This window comes from Trachurus japonicus, chromosome 9 (genome assembly GCF_045865225.1).
Source record: "Trachurus japonicus isolate A0001 chromosome 9, Traja_1.0".
In the NCBI taxonomy this organism is placed as follows: Eukaryota; Metazoa; Chordata; class Actinopteri; order Carangiformes; family Carangidae; genus Trachurus; species Trachurus japonicus.
Genome location: NC_140915.1, coordinates 37,951,684 through 37,968,067, shown reverse-complemented (window position 1 = coordinate 37,968,067; position 16,384 = coordinate 37,951,684). Strand labels below are relative to the sequence as shown.

At 42.1% G+C, this 16,384-nt stretch overlaps 1 protein-coding gene across 1 annotated transcript; it reads left to right on the top strand.

Moving 5' to 3' along the window:
• The first annotated feature begins 1,539 nt into the window (after positions 1-1,539).
• arhgap25 (Rho GTPase activating protein 25) lies at positions 1,540-15,309 on the top strand. The gene is made up of 11 exons (XM_085787760.1): positions 1,540-1,764; positions 4,644-4,846; positions 6,015-6,102; positions 6,471-6,584; positions 8,461-8,665; positions 10,421-10,553; positions 10,699-10,772; positions 10,894-11,015; positions 11,518-11,672; positions 12,695-13,236; positions 13,926-15,309. Exons 1-11 carry the CDS (start codon positions 1,701-1,703, stop codon positions 14,125-14,127), a joined length of 1,902 nt encoding a protein of 633 aa, XP_085643886.1. The 5' UTR covers positions 1,540-1,700; the 3' UTR covers positions 14,128-15,309.
• Positions 15,310-16,384: the final 1,075 nt, after the last annotated feature.

Sequence of the window (16,384 nt, the reverse complement as noted above, 5' to 3'; positions counted from 1 at the left end):
ACTTTTCAAAGTGACTATATTGTACATTTAAGAAGATGTTTAGAGATATGTTGAGTGTTCTTTGGTATTTTTCGTTAGAGGAATAATTAAAGTATTATTATTATTATTATCATAGGAGAAATATTGAGATAGCAGAAAAGTATTTTCTCTCTTGTCTTTTCTTGCTGTGGCTTTCGTGCACTTGCGTGTTTTCTAGGCTATTCCCTGATAGCTGTTGTGTGAACCACCTCCTGTGTCGCAGTGCGAGTTGAAGCAACGCTGCAGATTCCTGTAGCGCTGTGTTGCATCGCCTCCCTTCGAGTAGACAGGACGTTTCCTGAAAGTACCGTGAGGACTGGCGGCTCAGCAGTCGTAAGATATCTCACATTTCTCAGGCTTCACCGCCTCCGTTGTGGTTTCAGTCTTTGAGGTTTTTCATCCACCCCCCTGCAGCTCTGTACTGCCATTTCTCTGTCTGGTGTTACAGATGGCCACTAGAGAGAGCTGGAGCTCATGTGGTCGGTTGTATTAGTTGTAACACTGATGCTGCATCTGAAGCAGAAAAAAAAGGTTTGAGCCTTTGTTTCTGCTTGTTTGATACATTCCAGTGCCCCTGAAATAAAAGATTTGCTCACCTCACGTAGGGAGTAAATAAAAAAAATCATCAGTGCTTTTTATTGTTTGGCGGCGCTCAGGAAACCCTCTGTGCCATTTTTTAATCAACACAGTGCCACTTTGCTGTTGTGAGTCCTGCCCAGCCAGGACGCTCTAATAGGAATGTATGGGAGTTGTGACTGTCCCACATACTGTGTAGATTCCCCTCTGTGGACGATTTCTTCTGTTGTTATAGATTCTCTTCAAAAAAAAAAAAAAAAAGGAACACCCCTGTATGATTTCAGTATATTATTCTTAAACTGTGCAATGGTTTGTGTTGAGTTGTACAATTGTCTTAGAGCAAAGTTGTACCCTTTGATGCTGAAATGTGCTTCGCCTTGGTTCAGAGAAAAATAAAAAGATGTATAAAACCACATCATGTGGCCACTGTCTGACTGGCTTCTTCCCTCTTGCTCTTCTTCCCCATTTTGAAATAGACACTCATAACACCTACTGACCCATTATATAACACGTTTGTTTCTCTAAAGATGGAGCAGCATTGCAGCCAGAGGTCAGTACATGTACATGATGAGTCCTCAAGCTTTGTAATTAAAAGCAGCTTTTATAAACACTGACTGATGCTGTCCTCCTCTCTCATGCAGCTCGAGCGGTGAAGCAACATCCTTTCTGAAGGAGTAAAACCAAGAGGTGAAACCGTTTCCGTTGAGAAGACACCCCTGCTTTTAATGTGAACCGGTGAACAGTCATCTGAAAAGTCCCCAGTACATGATGAAGCCCCTGGAGACTTTATACTGAATCAAGACTGGAAGACTTAAAACATAGCACAGAGAACAAGTGTGAACATGGAAGTAAAGGCAACATGAGACGACACGTTTTGAGTGGCTGAAAAAAAGAAGAAGAAAAATTAACACACAGGAAGTAGGAAGTGTGATCTGCGATATCTCCAGTTTTCATGTGTGTGTGAGTTTGTGTGTCAGTGTGTGCGCGCGTGTTTGTGTATATGTGTGTGTGTGTGTTTGTGTGTGTGTATGGATGTGTGTGCGTACATGCTCCGGTGGGCTGTATGTGTGAAATGAACCACTGACCTGTGTTATGAGTTAAGGATAATGTCTCTGAAACTACCTCGCAACTGGGACTTCAGCACCTTCAAGGCTGAGACATCTCGCATAGGTAAGCAAGTGTCCGTGCTGCGTTCACTGGCTGGCACTGTGGATGCAGCACACCTCAACACTTCACATTTTCAGACGTTTTACAGTTTGGACATGTAGCTGCTGCAGTCATCTGATGGGATGTAAACTCACTAAATGTAAGATAAACTACAGGTGATGTTAGAGAGGAAACAAATAGACTTTATTTATGTTCTTTTTAAAATGGGTTTGCCTTTTTTATTTTCAAGAAAATCATAGTAGCTACTGCATTTCTATTGGCAAATTGATTGTGTATGCAGTATAACTAATCACTGCAACATATTTTCTCATTATGGGTCATTGTGTATGTTGGTGGTTTTTTGCTACGTGATGATTGTAACCAGAGTTGTTTTCAGACTTTTTTATAAGACACAAATCACTGTCATTTCATATAGTTTGAGCTATGAGATAGCCAGACATTCAAAGTAACTCAACAAGACATTGACTAATTTTTGTGCATATGCAGGCATGTATTTCAAGGTGACTGCACAGCTGTCTAGACTTACTAATACTGTGCTCACCAGTGTTTGCATAAGGTGGAATCAGTGCAGTAACATGCCTTGTTTCCTGTCAGATGGCACAACGGTTGGTACAACATCAGCAGTGACTGTGTAGGTTAGCCCTGCCATTGTTCATGATGTGCATCATGTGGGCTCCTGCTCTAATCTTTTTTTTTTTGGTACTGGTTGTTCAGCACTGGGGAAGGAAGTAGCTGCCTGCAGGGCATTTGTTCATTATCTGCTTCACATCAACTGAATATCAGCTGCTGTAACAGTCAAGCTCTTGCTGCAGTACAAAAGTACAACTTCCTGAAAGCCGGTGATTCACGCACGCAATTCTTTTTTACCTTGAGATGCTTTGTGGGCCATGACGGATGATAGATTTTATACCCTGGAACGGGAGTGACTCAGGAAACTGATGCAAGAGCTAAGTTCCTGCAGAGCTTTGACTTTGTCACTTAGTGCGTGTAACAGTGTCTGCAGCACGGGGGTGTGTGTACAGTATATGACGTGTGTGCAACGCACATAAACCACACAATGGTGTTTTGTGAAATTTGAAAGGACAACCAAACACTTGCCAGTGTGAGTGTACAGAAATGAATGGTAACTGAATAATCCTGACACTAAAATTCTTCATGATGCTATAAATTGCTTTTCCTGTTCTGCTGACACAGAAGTAGGAATAGTTCAGTATTTTAGGAACTGTGCTATTTTTGTTTTCTGCCAATACTTAGATGAGAAACTCATGACATTTTCTGTTGAAAAAAGAAAAGAAAAAGGAGTTCAGTTGCATCTCAGTTCTGTCTGAATACATCCTAGTCCTACCATGCTATTTATTGACATTTCAGGAAAGGGTAAATATTTAACTGAAATTTACACATTTCATCAGTTTCACCAGTCAGTCAACACCATGCAGTGGCGTGCACAGACTTTTTGAAGGGCAGGGGCGAAAAGAAAAAAAAAAGCCCCCCCTCGCACACCACTGACACCATGACTGTTTATTTCTGCTTTGGAACTAACGAACAGCGAGAGTTAGCATTAATAACTGCTACACTACACTATGTGAGCCACTGCCACTTAAAAGCTACACCTACATAATAAAGGTCAGGAGCGTTTTCTGTTTCTTTCTCAGTGTATCTTGATACTCACGGCTCAGCAGAAAACTGCATCAGCACAACCACTAACACACTGTTTCTTAGCTTACAGAGGTCAACCATGTGTCCACCTGACGTCTCCTTCTCTAACCCTCATGATACAGATGCTCTTTCACCCACAATCAGTGGAGGTCACCTGATCCAGAATTTCTCAATGAGAGGCAGAGTTTTTTTTTCTCTTTTTATGTGAGGAAAAGCATCTCTATCTTGGAGACTGAATCTCTTTCTCCACCGTGCCCATCTTGATGAGGAAGTGTTGCCCTCGATAACTTAAATGGTGGGCGTCGAACGCATCTTTGAGGTGTTCACAGACCCTCTGGCTCATCATGAATTGGGGCAGTTTAAAGTTAAGTGTGTTTGTCAGCTGAGGGCGTGGTGTGACATCGACCTCTGTGTGTGGGCTCATGGTTCCTCAACAGCACTTTAACTTTCCACTAATCAAGGGAGGGTGATGGTAGTAAATTTAGACCAAGGGCCTCTCAAGCTGCGAGGTGGAGACCTTCAAAGTGTTACGGGTCTCTGGCGATTATACGGCGGCTTCCTGTTTACCCCAGTGCAGCCCTTCTTCTTCTCTTCTCCTCTATCATCTTGTTTAAGAAGACATGGTGAATTTAAGAATAACAGAGCACCGGGGTTTGATCTCGGTCCGGTTATCTCTGCAGTCTTACCACCCTGTGTGCTGCTCAGGCTGTTTCCATCCCACTGTGTCCTCTCCAGGCCACGTACACCTCTGCCGCTGCCCTTTGATCGCAACATTAATCACCCCGATGAAGGCATCTCATGGTCACACACTCATGGGTGACAAAGTGTGGCAGTCAAGGATGACATTCTTAGAATAACCTCAAAATAACATGACATTTGTTTGTGTCAGTTTCACTTCAACTTCATTCTGAACATATATCACTTGTTGGTTGAGTTGCAGTTGTAGAATCACAGCTGCATTCGTGCACCCTGCACAGGAAACGGGTCAGCTCTGACCAGCAATTTCCTTTCAGCCTGTAGCCGATGTGTGGGGAAGGAAAATAGACTACGTTGAGCAGGTCTCTCGACCTTGATAGGCTGATGCATATTCATGTGAAAAAGGGGAAGTGCTGTGCTGCAAACCAGCAGTGCTGATATGTTGGTAAAGTTTCATAGCTTCGATTGTGACAGAGCATTGGGGATTGTTGAATTTGTCTCCCCAACTTCTCCCTTGTGGTGTTTGGCAGCTCGATCCAAGAGCGTGACCCCTGGAGAGGGAGGCCCTGGCCAGGGCTCACCGCGCTCCTCCAGGTCCATGGAGAGGCCGCTGAAGGCCGGCTGGCTCAAGAAACAACAGAGGTCTTTAGTCAAGAACTGGCAGCAGCGTTACTTTGTACTGAGAGGGAGCACGCTGACCTACCACAAAGATGACAAGGAGACAACTGTCCAGGTCAGACCCACTTATCTTTTATTATTTATCATCTGTCTGTACTTGTTTTGCCCTTTGTTGCTATAAAACACATGCTCATTTATTCCGAAGAAATTCACACATATTAGGAAATTAAAAGGCAACAATTACCTGTTATATCTGGCTCATGTATTCACTTAATCGTTTCTATTTAATCACACGTTGATGGTCTGTGGTGGTCTCCTGCTAACAAAGAGATGCTCAGACACTACAGGCTGCTTTTTATTACATTATTAAGTGCAACAGCTGAATGTTTTCATATTAAATGTCCAGAATTTCTGCAGTTTCGTTCAGAGTTTAATAATAAATGCAGCCTATCGGTTATCTGTCCCAATCAAGACCACAGACACTTTGCACACTTCCTGTAAACAAAATGAATTGAGAGGTCTTGTGTTCATTTTTCAGTCCTCCTTCTTGTTTGTTGGTCAGCTGGTTTATACTCCAGACTGGGTCCTGTACTCTCTTTTTACATTTTGCAAAGTCTGGGCAAACCTTGTTTGATGCCTGATCACCTCCTTTCTTACATGTGTTCATTTTTCTCTTGAACCCCTGATGTACTTCCTGTGAGGAAATGAGAGGTAGTGACACAGGAAGCCAGAGGACAGTTAATGAAAAATTAAGAACAAAACAACTATCACTTTCATCCAGGGTCAGTGATCAAGGGCAGACACATGCTGTCTGCATCCTTGAGCTGACTGAGCCATAGAATTGTTAGGAATAACTCCAATGGTCAAAGAGCCATTGCTGCTTTTGACCTGGCTGTAAAAACATGAAACAGTGGGTGGGACTGAAGGAGTGGGCTGCAGCACACTGTATAATGCTGTGATGTAAACAGTGAACATGAATTGACATTAGGACATTAAACAAAAGATAACCATTCAGAAGTGTGTTTTTTTTCTTCTTCTTCTTTTTTGCCCATTTCAGTGTGTTGTAGCCTACATCTGCAACAACACCACGTGACACGGTTTAACTGGAATTAAGGAAACTGTACCAACCCCCAAAAAACAACAACAACAAAAAAAAATCGTTTAAAAGTGGGAGGATGGGGTTGTCTATAAATGGTTCAGTCTTGACATGGAGGACTTCTGGTTTTGATATTGCATGACTTTCTTTCTCTCTCTTTCTGTGTGTGTGTTCCTGGTTTCTCCAGGGAGTCATCCAGCTACGGTTCAGTAAAGTTAATGAACTCCCTCCAAACTCAGATGACCCTGGGAAATATCTCTTTGAGATCATACCACGTAAGCAGACGATCAACCTTTAAAGAGCAGAGTTGACTCAAAACCTACTTTTAGATCCTTGAAGGCAAATTTATTACGGCACCTAAACATTCCACCGTTAGGTGTAATTCACTGTTTTTTATTTAAGTTAGAAGCTACCAAGAAATGATAACAATATGTTATGGAAATCTTACTCATTTTTCTCAAGGTTTTGTTTTTTAAGACATAATATTTTATGAAAATGAATTTCACAGTTGCAACTGGAGACAGAGAATGATGACCGTTTATGTAGAAGTAATAACATCCTCAGGCTTCACTGTAAATCTGACTCATCGTTCTCAAGGTTTTCTTGACTAAGACATCATTTTTCTTTAAAACTCATTTCACAGGTTCAACTGGAGACAGAGAACGATGTCCATATGTGCTCATGGCAAGCTGCCAGAGTGACATGGAGGAGTGGGTCCGCACCCTACGAAGAGTCATTGGAGCGCCAACAAGTGGAGGTTCAGTAAAACTGGATTTATGCATTACTTATACATATGGAAAATCTAAAACCATCACTGACCACATACCCCTAATCATCCTTTACATAGACTAGAGGTGTCACACTGAACCAGTCATAGACCTCCACTTCCCCTTTGCTGTCTCATCTCCATCTGCTCTGCTTTAATAGTTAACTGTCCCTCACATCATCATACTGTATGTAGCCTATAGTATGTTTATAACTTCTCATCAACTCACACTATCTTTACTCAAAAATGTCCTGCCACTTTCTGAAAGTCTATTCATTGTGTCCTTTATTGTGTTTTAATAGTCGTGCTTGAAATGTGGGACACTGCCCTCGTGGTTTCTGGTGGTTCTACATTTGATCCCTATAAGCTTTCAGGATACAGCATGAAATGAATGCAGTGCACAAACAGAAGGCTCTGTCTGTATCCACATTACATTATTGATGAAAGAACCTTTAGGTCACACGCAGGGAGAAATGTCGTAGATCTGTTGCTGAGTCATCACAGCAATAGTTGCTAAGTCACACTTAGACCACCAAAAAACCCCAAAAGTGTTGTTTTTGGGAAAATTGCTCATTCAGCTTCCTATGAAGAAAGATGAAAATAATTATGATGTCCCTCAACTTATACATGAAGAATGAAGTCACACCCATGAGACAGTATCTCAGCTTGCATAACGTCTGGCTCTGTCTGGGTAGCCTAACAAAGCAGCACCAGTAAATCTCACTCATTAATAATTTATACCTAATTTCTTTAATGTAAAAGCCCTGCAACATTGCAGTGATAAAGACTATAAGAATTTATTGATCATGGCTATACTTAGCAAAAATATCTCCTGGACTCATATTCCCATGCAGACATGAAAGTGCTATCTCAGCATGAAAGAAAGGGTATTTCCAAAAATGACAAATGACAAACAGTCACTGCTGCAAATAACATGGACCCTGTTAATGTCTGACTCCACCAAACTTAAACCCAAAATTGGGTTAAGAGGTGAGGCGTGTGTGAAGCCAAGATTTTGGCACATGCTGGTTTTATATAGCAAGCACAAGCTCCCATTAGCATAGCTAGCACAGCTAGCTATTAATTAGCTAGTTGACAAGCTAAGCTAGTAAGCCAGGTAAGGTACAGTAAGGTTACCAATGGTTAAGATGAGTGAGTTGAATAAGTTGGGTTGATGGTGAGCTAAAACCCTCAGACCCACAATTAACGTTAAGCCTTAATGAATTTAAAATGTGTTCACACCAGGTAGGCCCCTACTGCTGTTAATTAGAAATTAATTAGCTGTACCAGGCTGAAAACGGGTTCCCCGGGTCCTATGTTCCCCGTTTTTCCCCAAAAGGGTCCAATGTTCCCTGCTCGCAACAGGCTACATACTCTCTCTACTTATCTGGACTCTCTCTCTCTATCTGGCCTGTCTAGCCTCTACCTGATGTTTTTACTAAACTTAACCAACTCCTTTCTTCATTACCTAAACCCAACCAATGGGACAATTCCACTTCTTACTCCACTTCCAGGTATGGGACCAAAAATTGCGTGTTCCCATGGTCCTTTTGGGGAAAAGCGGGGAACATAGGACCCTTTGTTAGAAAAATGGTCCTATGTTCCCCAATCACATACAAAGTGGGGAACATAAGACCCAGGGATCATAGGGATGACCCCCTGAAAACAACTTTATTTCTGCCGTAAAATTGGGCATTTTAAAATACAACTCACTTTTGGATCCAGCCTCTAGTGGTCATTTTACAAAATGCAGGTTTTTGGCTGAAACTGATGAAAACTGTGTCTTGTGTTGAAGCACCTCAAATGTTTTCTGGTTGCACATTATTGGGCTAAGAATTTCATGTAAAATCTTTCTACTTCTCTGCAGTGTTTGCAAAGAGTCTCAAGGACACTGTGATATATGAGCAGCGTTTCGGGCCTCACCTGGTACCGATCCTGGTGCAGAAGTGTGTCGAGTTCATTAAAGAACAGGGGCTGGAGGAGGAGGGCATCTTCCGGCTGCCCGGGCAGGACAACGTTGTTAAACAGTTCAGAGATGCCTTCGATGCAGGAGAGAGGCCTTCCTTCCCCAGGTAACACACTCATTTTGTCTACACATGTAGCTTTTAACTTGAACTAACTTAAAGGGATAGTTCAACATTTTGGCCCAATTGGCCCATTGCCATAATCGCTATAGTCATAGCAGTAGATTTGTTACCTTTATTTGTTGGTGCAAGCTATTTTTAGAACGGCAGAGCAGAGCCGCGAGCTGCTCAGAGCTACGCTACGGAGGCTAATGGGATTTCTTGGTTTCCCTCATCAAACTCATCAAATACACAATCCAACAACTCCAAAACGCTCTGGTGGACAAGTTGTGACCTGCACATTCACCACGCTATGAGATAATAACGGAACGGTAAATTCATGCAAAACTGCTGATGCATGTTGCCTTCAGGGACAATTTTTCAGCAAGCAGACTCTGTATTTACCTCGAAAACAACTCTGTCTCGTAATGTTCCGTTATTATCTCATAGTGTGGTGAATGTGCAGGTCACAACTTGTCCACCAGAGCGTTTTGGAGTTGTTGGATTGTGTATTTGATGAGTTTGATGAGGGAAACCAAGAAATCCCATTAGCCTCCGTAGCGTAGCTCTGAGCAGCTCGCGGCTCTGCTCTGCCGTTCTAAAAATAGCTTGCACCAACAAATAAAGGTAACAAATCTACTGCTATGACTATAGGGATTATGGCAATGCCAATTTGCCAAAATGTTTAACTATCCCTTTAACAAATTTGTTTTTTGATTATGTTCTTCATGGGTGAGGTTTTCATAAAAGCCCTTTTGGGTTTCATACCTCCCCTTCACACATCCCAATCATAACAGGCTAATTGTTCATACTATTTTAAATGATATGTTCGTGCAAAATAAAAAATAAAATAAAATAAAACTAACTCTATAACAACATGGAGAATTAACTCACTTTAGTAACTATGAGCAGTGGTTTAGGTGGTTTAGTGTGCATGGGGCAAATACTATATTGTATCTAGGGTATTGAAAACCACAACAAATGCTAAATATTCACTGACTACAAAAAAAGTCAAAAGTGGTTTGCTCATTACAGTGACACACCTGTCAAAATCATTTGAAACCTTTAAATCTGCTTGGTATACATGGCGTGAGCTGAAGAAGGTCACTGCTATATAAGGTGAAAATGCCATAACCTCAATCAACAGCATCAGCTTTTTCCCTTCTGAGAAGCAAGTACACTTGAGAGAGATGAAGATAATTTTCTGTCAGCTCAGAGCTGAAGGCGACACCACATCCTGTTCTAGCAGGCACAGAGGAGGACGTCTCTGTTACTCAACATCACAGGCTCCTCTGACAGAGCGCTGTTGATTAAAACATCCATTTAACATCTTTGTCTGCAATCTTGTGTAAACAAGAGCTACTGAAAGATGTTTTATGTCATAATTCAGGCCAAGAACAAAACAGAGGATGCAAGATTCTGTGTTTTTCCGCCTGACTGTGTTTTTGACTGAGCCAAGACAGCACAAATAAACATCAGCCTGGTGCTCAGTGTGCAAAACTAAGTCGAGAGATCCAAACAGCAGTTTCCTAGAAAACTTTCTCTTCCACGCAGTAGAATGTAAAAAGACCTTGTTTAGACAGTCCACTATGTAAATATGCATAAAAATAATTACACATTTGTTATCTTGATGGAATAAAATCCAGCAAACTACATGCCCGTGGTAGCCTACTCATTCATCCAACACTGGCCCATTGTCTCAATGAGTATTTACAGTTTGTCACTCTTAATGTCTGTCCACTGAATATGTGTCAATGTCTGCAGTGACACAGACGTCCATACGGTGGCGTCGCTGCTCAAGCTGTACCTGCGGGAGCTGCCAGAGCCCGTGGTGCCCTGGTCTCAGTACGACGCCTTCCTGGACTGCACCAACAACATAGACTACAGCAATACAGAGGTTTGTCCACATGTTGCAACTGGAAACATGTGTGTGTGTGTGTGTGTGTGTGTGTGTGTGTGTGTGTGTGTGTGTGTGTGTGTGTGTGTGCATTATTATAATATTTAAAATGTGCATGTCTTTTTCATCTTTTGCTCCTTTTTAGGGCTGGGAAATGTTAGAGAAACAAGTCGCTCTTCTTCCCAAAGTTAACTACAACCTCCTCAGTTACGTGTGCCGGTGAGTAGAAGCTGCAGCACAAAGCATTATGGGACATTGTTGTTAGCGAGGATATACTCCACTAAATGTCCCTTCAAAAAGACACTCAGCTGTGTCTCCCCATGTGTCTGACTGTTTTCAGGTTCCTGTTTGAGGTGCAGCTGCACGCGGCCGTGAACAAGATGAACGTGGAGAACCTGGCTACAGTGATGGGGATCAACCTGCTCAAACCTTTGATAGAAGACCCCATCACTGTGATGAAGGGTGAGAACACACTGCTCACTGATCAGTTAACACGCTCCTCACAACGTGTAATTAGGAGCTGAGGAGATAATTAGATGTTTGTCTAGATGTGGATGTGTTTGATGTTTCTCTGTATTGACAGTGAAAACTGTAGCCGCTACTGTTCAGAATCCAAATCGTATGTAACTGCCATTTCTATTGAGCAACGATGTGGCAATACTGCCACACAGCTACATACTTCTCTTTTTTGGACAGAATATTCATGAAATGGATACAGCCATTAACAAACATGACATTAGGACTTTGTAAACATGTCTTAACTTTATCAATTCCAGACACTTCACCAGTGGTGATCAAATCTCATCATATCTGAAATATAAGGAAAGCTCATGAGAGAAATCAAAAAGTAATCTAGTATTTTTTCAGAAGCTTGAACAACATCAGTGAAGGATTTGCATAAGAACCAAAAAACGAGACATGCCGCTCATAATCTTTTCTCATTTGTGTTTGTTTTTCTTCGCAGCAACTCCTCAGATCCAGAAGCTGATGACAGTGATGATCAGAAAACATGAAACCCTGTTTCCTCTCTCCAAAGACGTGGCCCCCTCCCCTCCCCCAAACAAGGCCGAGAGCCAGAAGAACACTCCTCGAAGCTTTGTGGGCTGGGAGTCTGCAGAGGTACATTAAACATCTCCAGCAGTTTTAGTTTTAGTGTCCTGTTTTGGGGGTTTATTCTGAAGTACAAGAAGAGATGAAAACACATCAGAGTATCTCAGATATTTTGTGTTGTATCCAATGAGAAAGTGCATTATTCTATCAGCTGGGTAAGTAACACACAGCAGACATAAGTGGTTATGTCTGCTGTGTGTTACTTATACCATTAGTTCACTCTGGTATGGGTACTAATACTAGCTTGGTAAATTCATTGCTATATGAAATAGCCTATCTGTGTGAATGTGGATCCACTCTCTACATCCCAGAAACATGTTGCCGACAGTTTGAGGCATATGTTTTGTCTTATTTTTTAAAGGTCCCATATTGTCTAATATCTTTTGCTGTGAAAGTATCAAAGCCTTGAATCACTAGGAGAAGCGCACCACCAATATTCACAAACTAAGCTTTACCAGCTGTCAAGACTTATGTAACTTTGTGATGTCATTGCCCGCCCACTTGGATCCACTCAACAGCCTTGAAGGATTTGGTTTCCCTGAGTGTTTACCTTTAAGGCTTTTATTCAGAGATAAAACACTGTGTAAAGGATGGGACACTGACCTTTTCTTTGGGCTCCAGCTCATTTACACTGTGTTAGTTAAAGGGATAGTTCAACATTTTGGCCCATTGGCCCATTGCCATAATCCCTATGGTCACAGCAGTAGGTTTGTTGCCTTTAGTTGTCGGTGCAAGCTATTTTTAGAACGGCGGAGCAGAGCCACGAGCTTCTCAGAGCTACACTATGGAGGCTAATGGGATTTCTTGGTTTCCCTCATCAAACTCATCACATAAGCCGTTCTAAAAATATCTTGCACTGAAAAATATAATATATAAAAAATATAAATATAAATTCATTCATTCATACAGTTAAAAGACATATAGCATAACAGGTATTACTCATGAGTCATAGTTTTTTTTTTGTTATGAATGGATTTTCTACTTCTCTTCATGAACACTGTGATTAATCATCCATTCTGTGATTATTTCAGATGGGTGATACGTCTCTGTCTGAGTCTCCAGAGGAGGAGGAGGACACCGACAGTCCAGGTCCGTTCAAAGAAAACAGCAGCCAGGTCCATCCAGAGCCTGTCTCTCAGTCCACAGAGGACTGGGCTGGAAGTCCCCGCAAACGCACCCAGACCCTGCCCACCTTCAACTGCCCCCTCACCGGTATGGCGGCCAAGGCCGACGCGCTCAACCGGTGGAGTCGCATCCAGGAGAGTGGGGAGGAGAAGAGCGGGACGTTCTCAGAGGACATTTTTAAGATCCTGGACCTGCGGGGTTCAGGGTCGTTGTTTGGGGGGTCTCAGCTGAGCAACAACAAGGAAGGAGAGGAGAAGCTTGCGTGCCGAAGAGGAAGCGACAGTGCAGCTTCTTCGACAGCTGGCAACCAGAAACCTAACAGCGAACCCCAACCTGCCCGGGTGCTGCCCCATCAGAAGAGTGTAGAGACGCTGCCAGCGGCCGCTCCACGTCCACAGCTCAACAGCAAGGCTGAACCCAAGAAAGACAACAAGCAGCTTGGAGACACGTGAGTCACATCTAGACTAACAGACCCCCACCAACCTCTACATGTGTTATGCTCATTAATACAACTTTTATGATAATAATAAACTTTATTTATAGAGCACTCAAATGAAAGTACGAAGTGCTAAACAGAGAAAATGAGGATTGCAGTTAAAACAACAAAATAAAATCACAGGGGGTGAAATTAAACATTACAATGACAATAAAACTGGCAGGGCTGTATAGAAACAAACAGGTCAAAGACAGTGGGAAACAGAGAAAAACAACAACTCAGACAGATGTGGGTGAAAGACCCCAAAATGAATCCATGAAAATGCTGTTTTATGAATATTGTCAGATTTTTTTTAAAGCTACTGTAGATCAAAGGGGAGGATTCAGTCCTTCAACTAAAACTGAAGTGAAACAACTGAAAATTAAAAAAGAACGTTCATATTCATATTCAGTGACATTAAAATCATTCATCCACATCCACATGAACAACAAGGGAAAACATAGAAAAGAGGGAAATTGAGATATTTTTTTGACATTTTCATTTTATGAGTCAGTATATTACACAAAGGGGCTCTATATCAGTATGACATCGTTTTGACATCAACTTGGACTTGACTCGTCTGTTCTACAGTGACGAACATAAGAACAGTAAATCGTCTGATTGTGTGTCTGACCCTCTGTCTCTCTGGCTGTCTCCCTCAGTCTGCAGCAAGAGAACAAGGAGCTGAGAGCCACAGTGATCGAGCTGCAGGCCGCTCTGGAGGCAGAGCGCCGCCGTGTGGCCGCTCTGGAGATCTGCCTGAAGAATGCTGAGCGCAGTCGAGACGAGGCCCAAAAACGCAACAGTGAGCTCCAAAGAGACATTCAGCAGTTCCTCGGCGGAAAGGCACAAGCTCCCACCTAAACATCGTTCTCCCTCATCATCAGACTCTCCAGTCACGACTAGTTACTGTAGCTGAACAGTTCTGATCTCACAGGAGCTTTTTATGGAAAATACCACCATCCTCCAGTGGGAAAAGACTGGACTGGTTCCATCTGAGCTCTGTTTGGACCTGAAGGTTACTCACATTCTTGTGTCTGTCGGGGGAGGTCTCAACATTACTCATCATCTACATCCAAGACTTCCAAGGCTGCGTCACTCTGTATGAACTTCCTGGACCGTGCAGCACCAGACTTGGGAGATTATTTCTTTGCAAAATTTTAATCTTGTTCAACAACGTGAAAATGGAAGAATTGAGTTTCCATGGCAGAACAACAGCATCAGCGTAGATTAGACTCTTTGAGGACAACTAAAGTGCATCGTTTTATGACGTGCACCGTCATGTTGAACAGACAATCAGTTGGTCTTGTGATGTGTCATTTCAGTGGTAAATTAATAAAATTGTATTTGTGTAAAGTATCTCTGTCGATGTTTAAAATAATCTATAATACAAAAATAATACATTATTGTATTTGCCAAAACATCAGTGAATTTCCAGAAATTTGACATGATGATGACCTCGCCAAAGCAAGAGGCAATGGAGCATGAAGGAGACACAGGGGAAAGTGTGTTTTGTTGGTTAAACTGTTACATCTGAGCTTTATTGACAAACTTGTAGCAGCGTGACACAGTGCTTTGACATGCGGATGTTCAAATATAAAATAACAAGCAATGTTACCAGCTCAGGATAATTATTCACCTTTTTGTATTTGGACAAACAACAACATCCGCATTGAAAAGTCAGACATTGCTTTTATTCAGCCACAGAGAACAGTTCAAGTGCATCAATCAATATCTAGATATTAACAAAGGCTAATGTTACTGTTTCAGTTTTACATTCTGTAGCCTTATTGCTCTGGTTCACTCGCAGCAACATTCATCCCAGATGCTGCAGGAAAAAAAAAAAAAAAACTGTGCACTTACTGCCCCAAAACTGCAGGCAAAAGAAAAAAAACAAGCAAACAAACGAGTCAGATGTTTCTCTCAGGAATTGGTGAGGAGCAAAATGGGATTAATTATTCCAAACTTGATTTTAAAAATGCTTTCGATTTAAAAAAACAAACAAACAATACTGTAAAACCAAAAATTATAAAATCAGGATATCAGATACAAACTATCCCCTGGTGCAAGGTTAAGTCCAAAAATAGCAACTCTGGCCCACATCATAAATCCTCATTTCTTACACAATAATAGAAGCCATATGGAGGGGCTTGACTGTATGTGTGTGTGTGTGTGTGTGTGTGTGTGTGTGTGTGTGTGTGATTGTATGTGTGTGTGCGCGCAAGAGGACATTGCCACTATCAAGCCTTCTTACGGCCATCAGGAAGATGTGATAGTCTGTTGTGGCAGCAGTTTAACAGAGCGACAGATAACAGCACGTCTGTCAACTGTCAGCCTGGCAGATGAGTGGCAGAGGCAGGAAAAAGTTCATTCCTTCCCATCTCTGTGCTGCGCCGCAATCAGGAGTGTATCTGAGGGTCACACAAAGAAGCTCAGGAATGAAGGACGGATGCGTAGTGGGACGAGGGTTCAGATGGTTGAATGGGACAGTTGTTCAAATGCGTTAATGATTCTCATCCTGGTGTTTGGGGAGCTGGTATGGTACTCCGTGAACGCTATATCCAAAATGCAGTGATGACCTTTTGGATGGTGGGAGTCAAATCAGTTTCCGTAACCACCACATTTCCCTTATTGCTGTCGCCCCAATTCTGTGGTCTAAGAAGACCCAGGCATTCGTTAAGCTCTTCTTAAAGGAGTCATTTATTTATACTAGAATTCCATCTGTTTTCACAAAATAAAAACATGTGATTTTATTTTGTTTCACAGGATTCAAACAGGTTTTGTAATAAAACATGCAGGGGTCCTTGGTGGGAAAAAGTTAAAGAGCCACTGCCCTCATCTATAAAGCTCTGTCTACTCATTTTTAAAGAGGATGTTGTACACAAGTCTGTTTATTTACCAGAGGAGCAAGTACACGCAGGACATTTCAGCTGGCCTGACATAACATTGTTGGTTTGTTGTATGAACATGAGTGATTATTCTGTACCAGTTTGTTCTACTCTCTCACAAGCTACTTGAGATTGTTCTTGGGGCTCTAGAGCTCCGTATCTTTCACTGTGGATCATTAAGGCCTCACACCTCATTGCATTTCAATTTCATTTGGACAAGTGTGGTCTCATGG

Bases quoted from the DNA above. Each gene is read 5' to 3' on its own strand.
- arhgap25 (XM_085787760.1), top strand. From the start codon at position 1,701: ATGTCTCTGAAACTACCTCGCAACTGGGACTTCAGCACCTTCAAGGCT. The intron at 4,847-6,014 runs GTCAGACCCACT...TGGTTTCTCCAG, and splicing joins ACAAGGAGACAACTGTCCAG to GGAGTCATCCAGCTACGGTT. The intron at 6,103-6,470 runs GTAAGCAGACGA...CTCATTTCACAG, and splicing joins TCTCTTTGAGATCATACCAC to GTTCAACTGGAGACAGAGAA.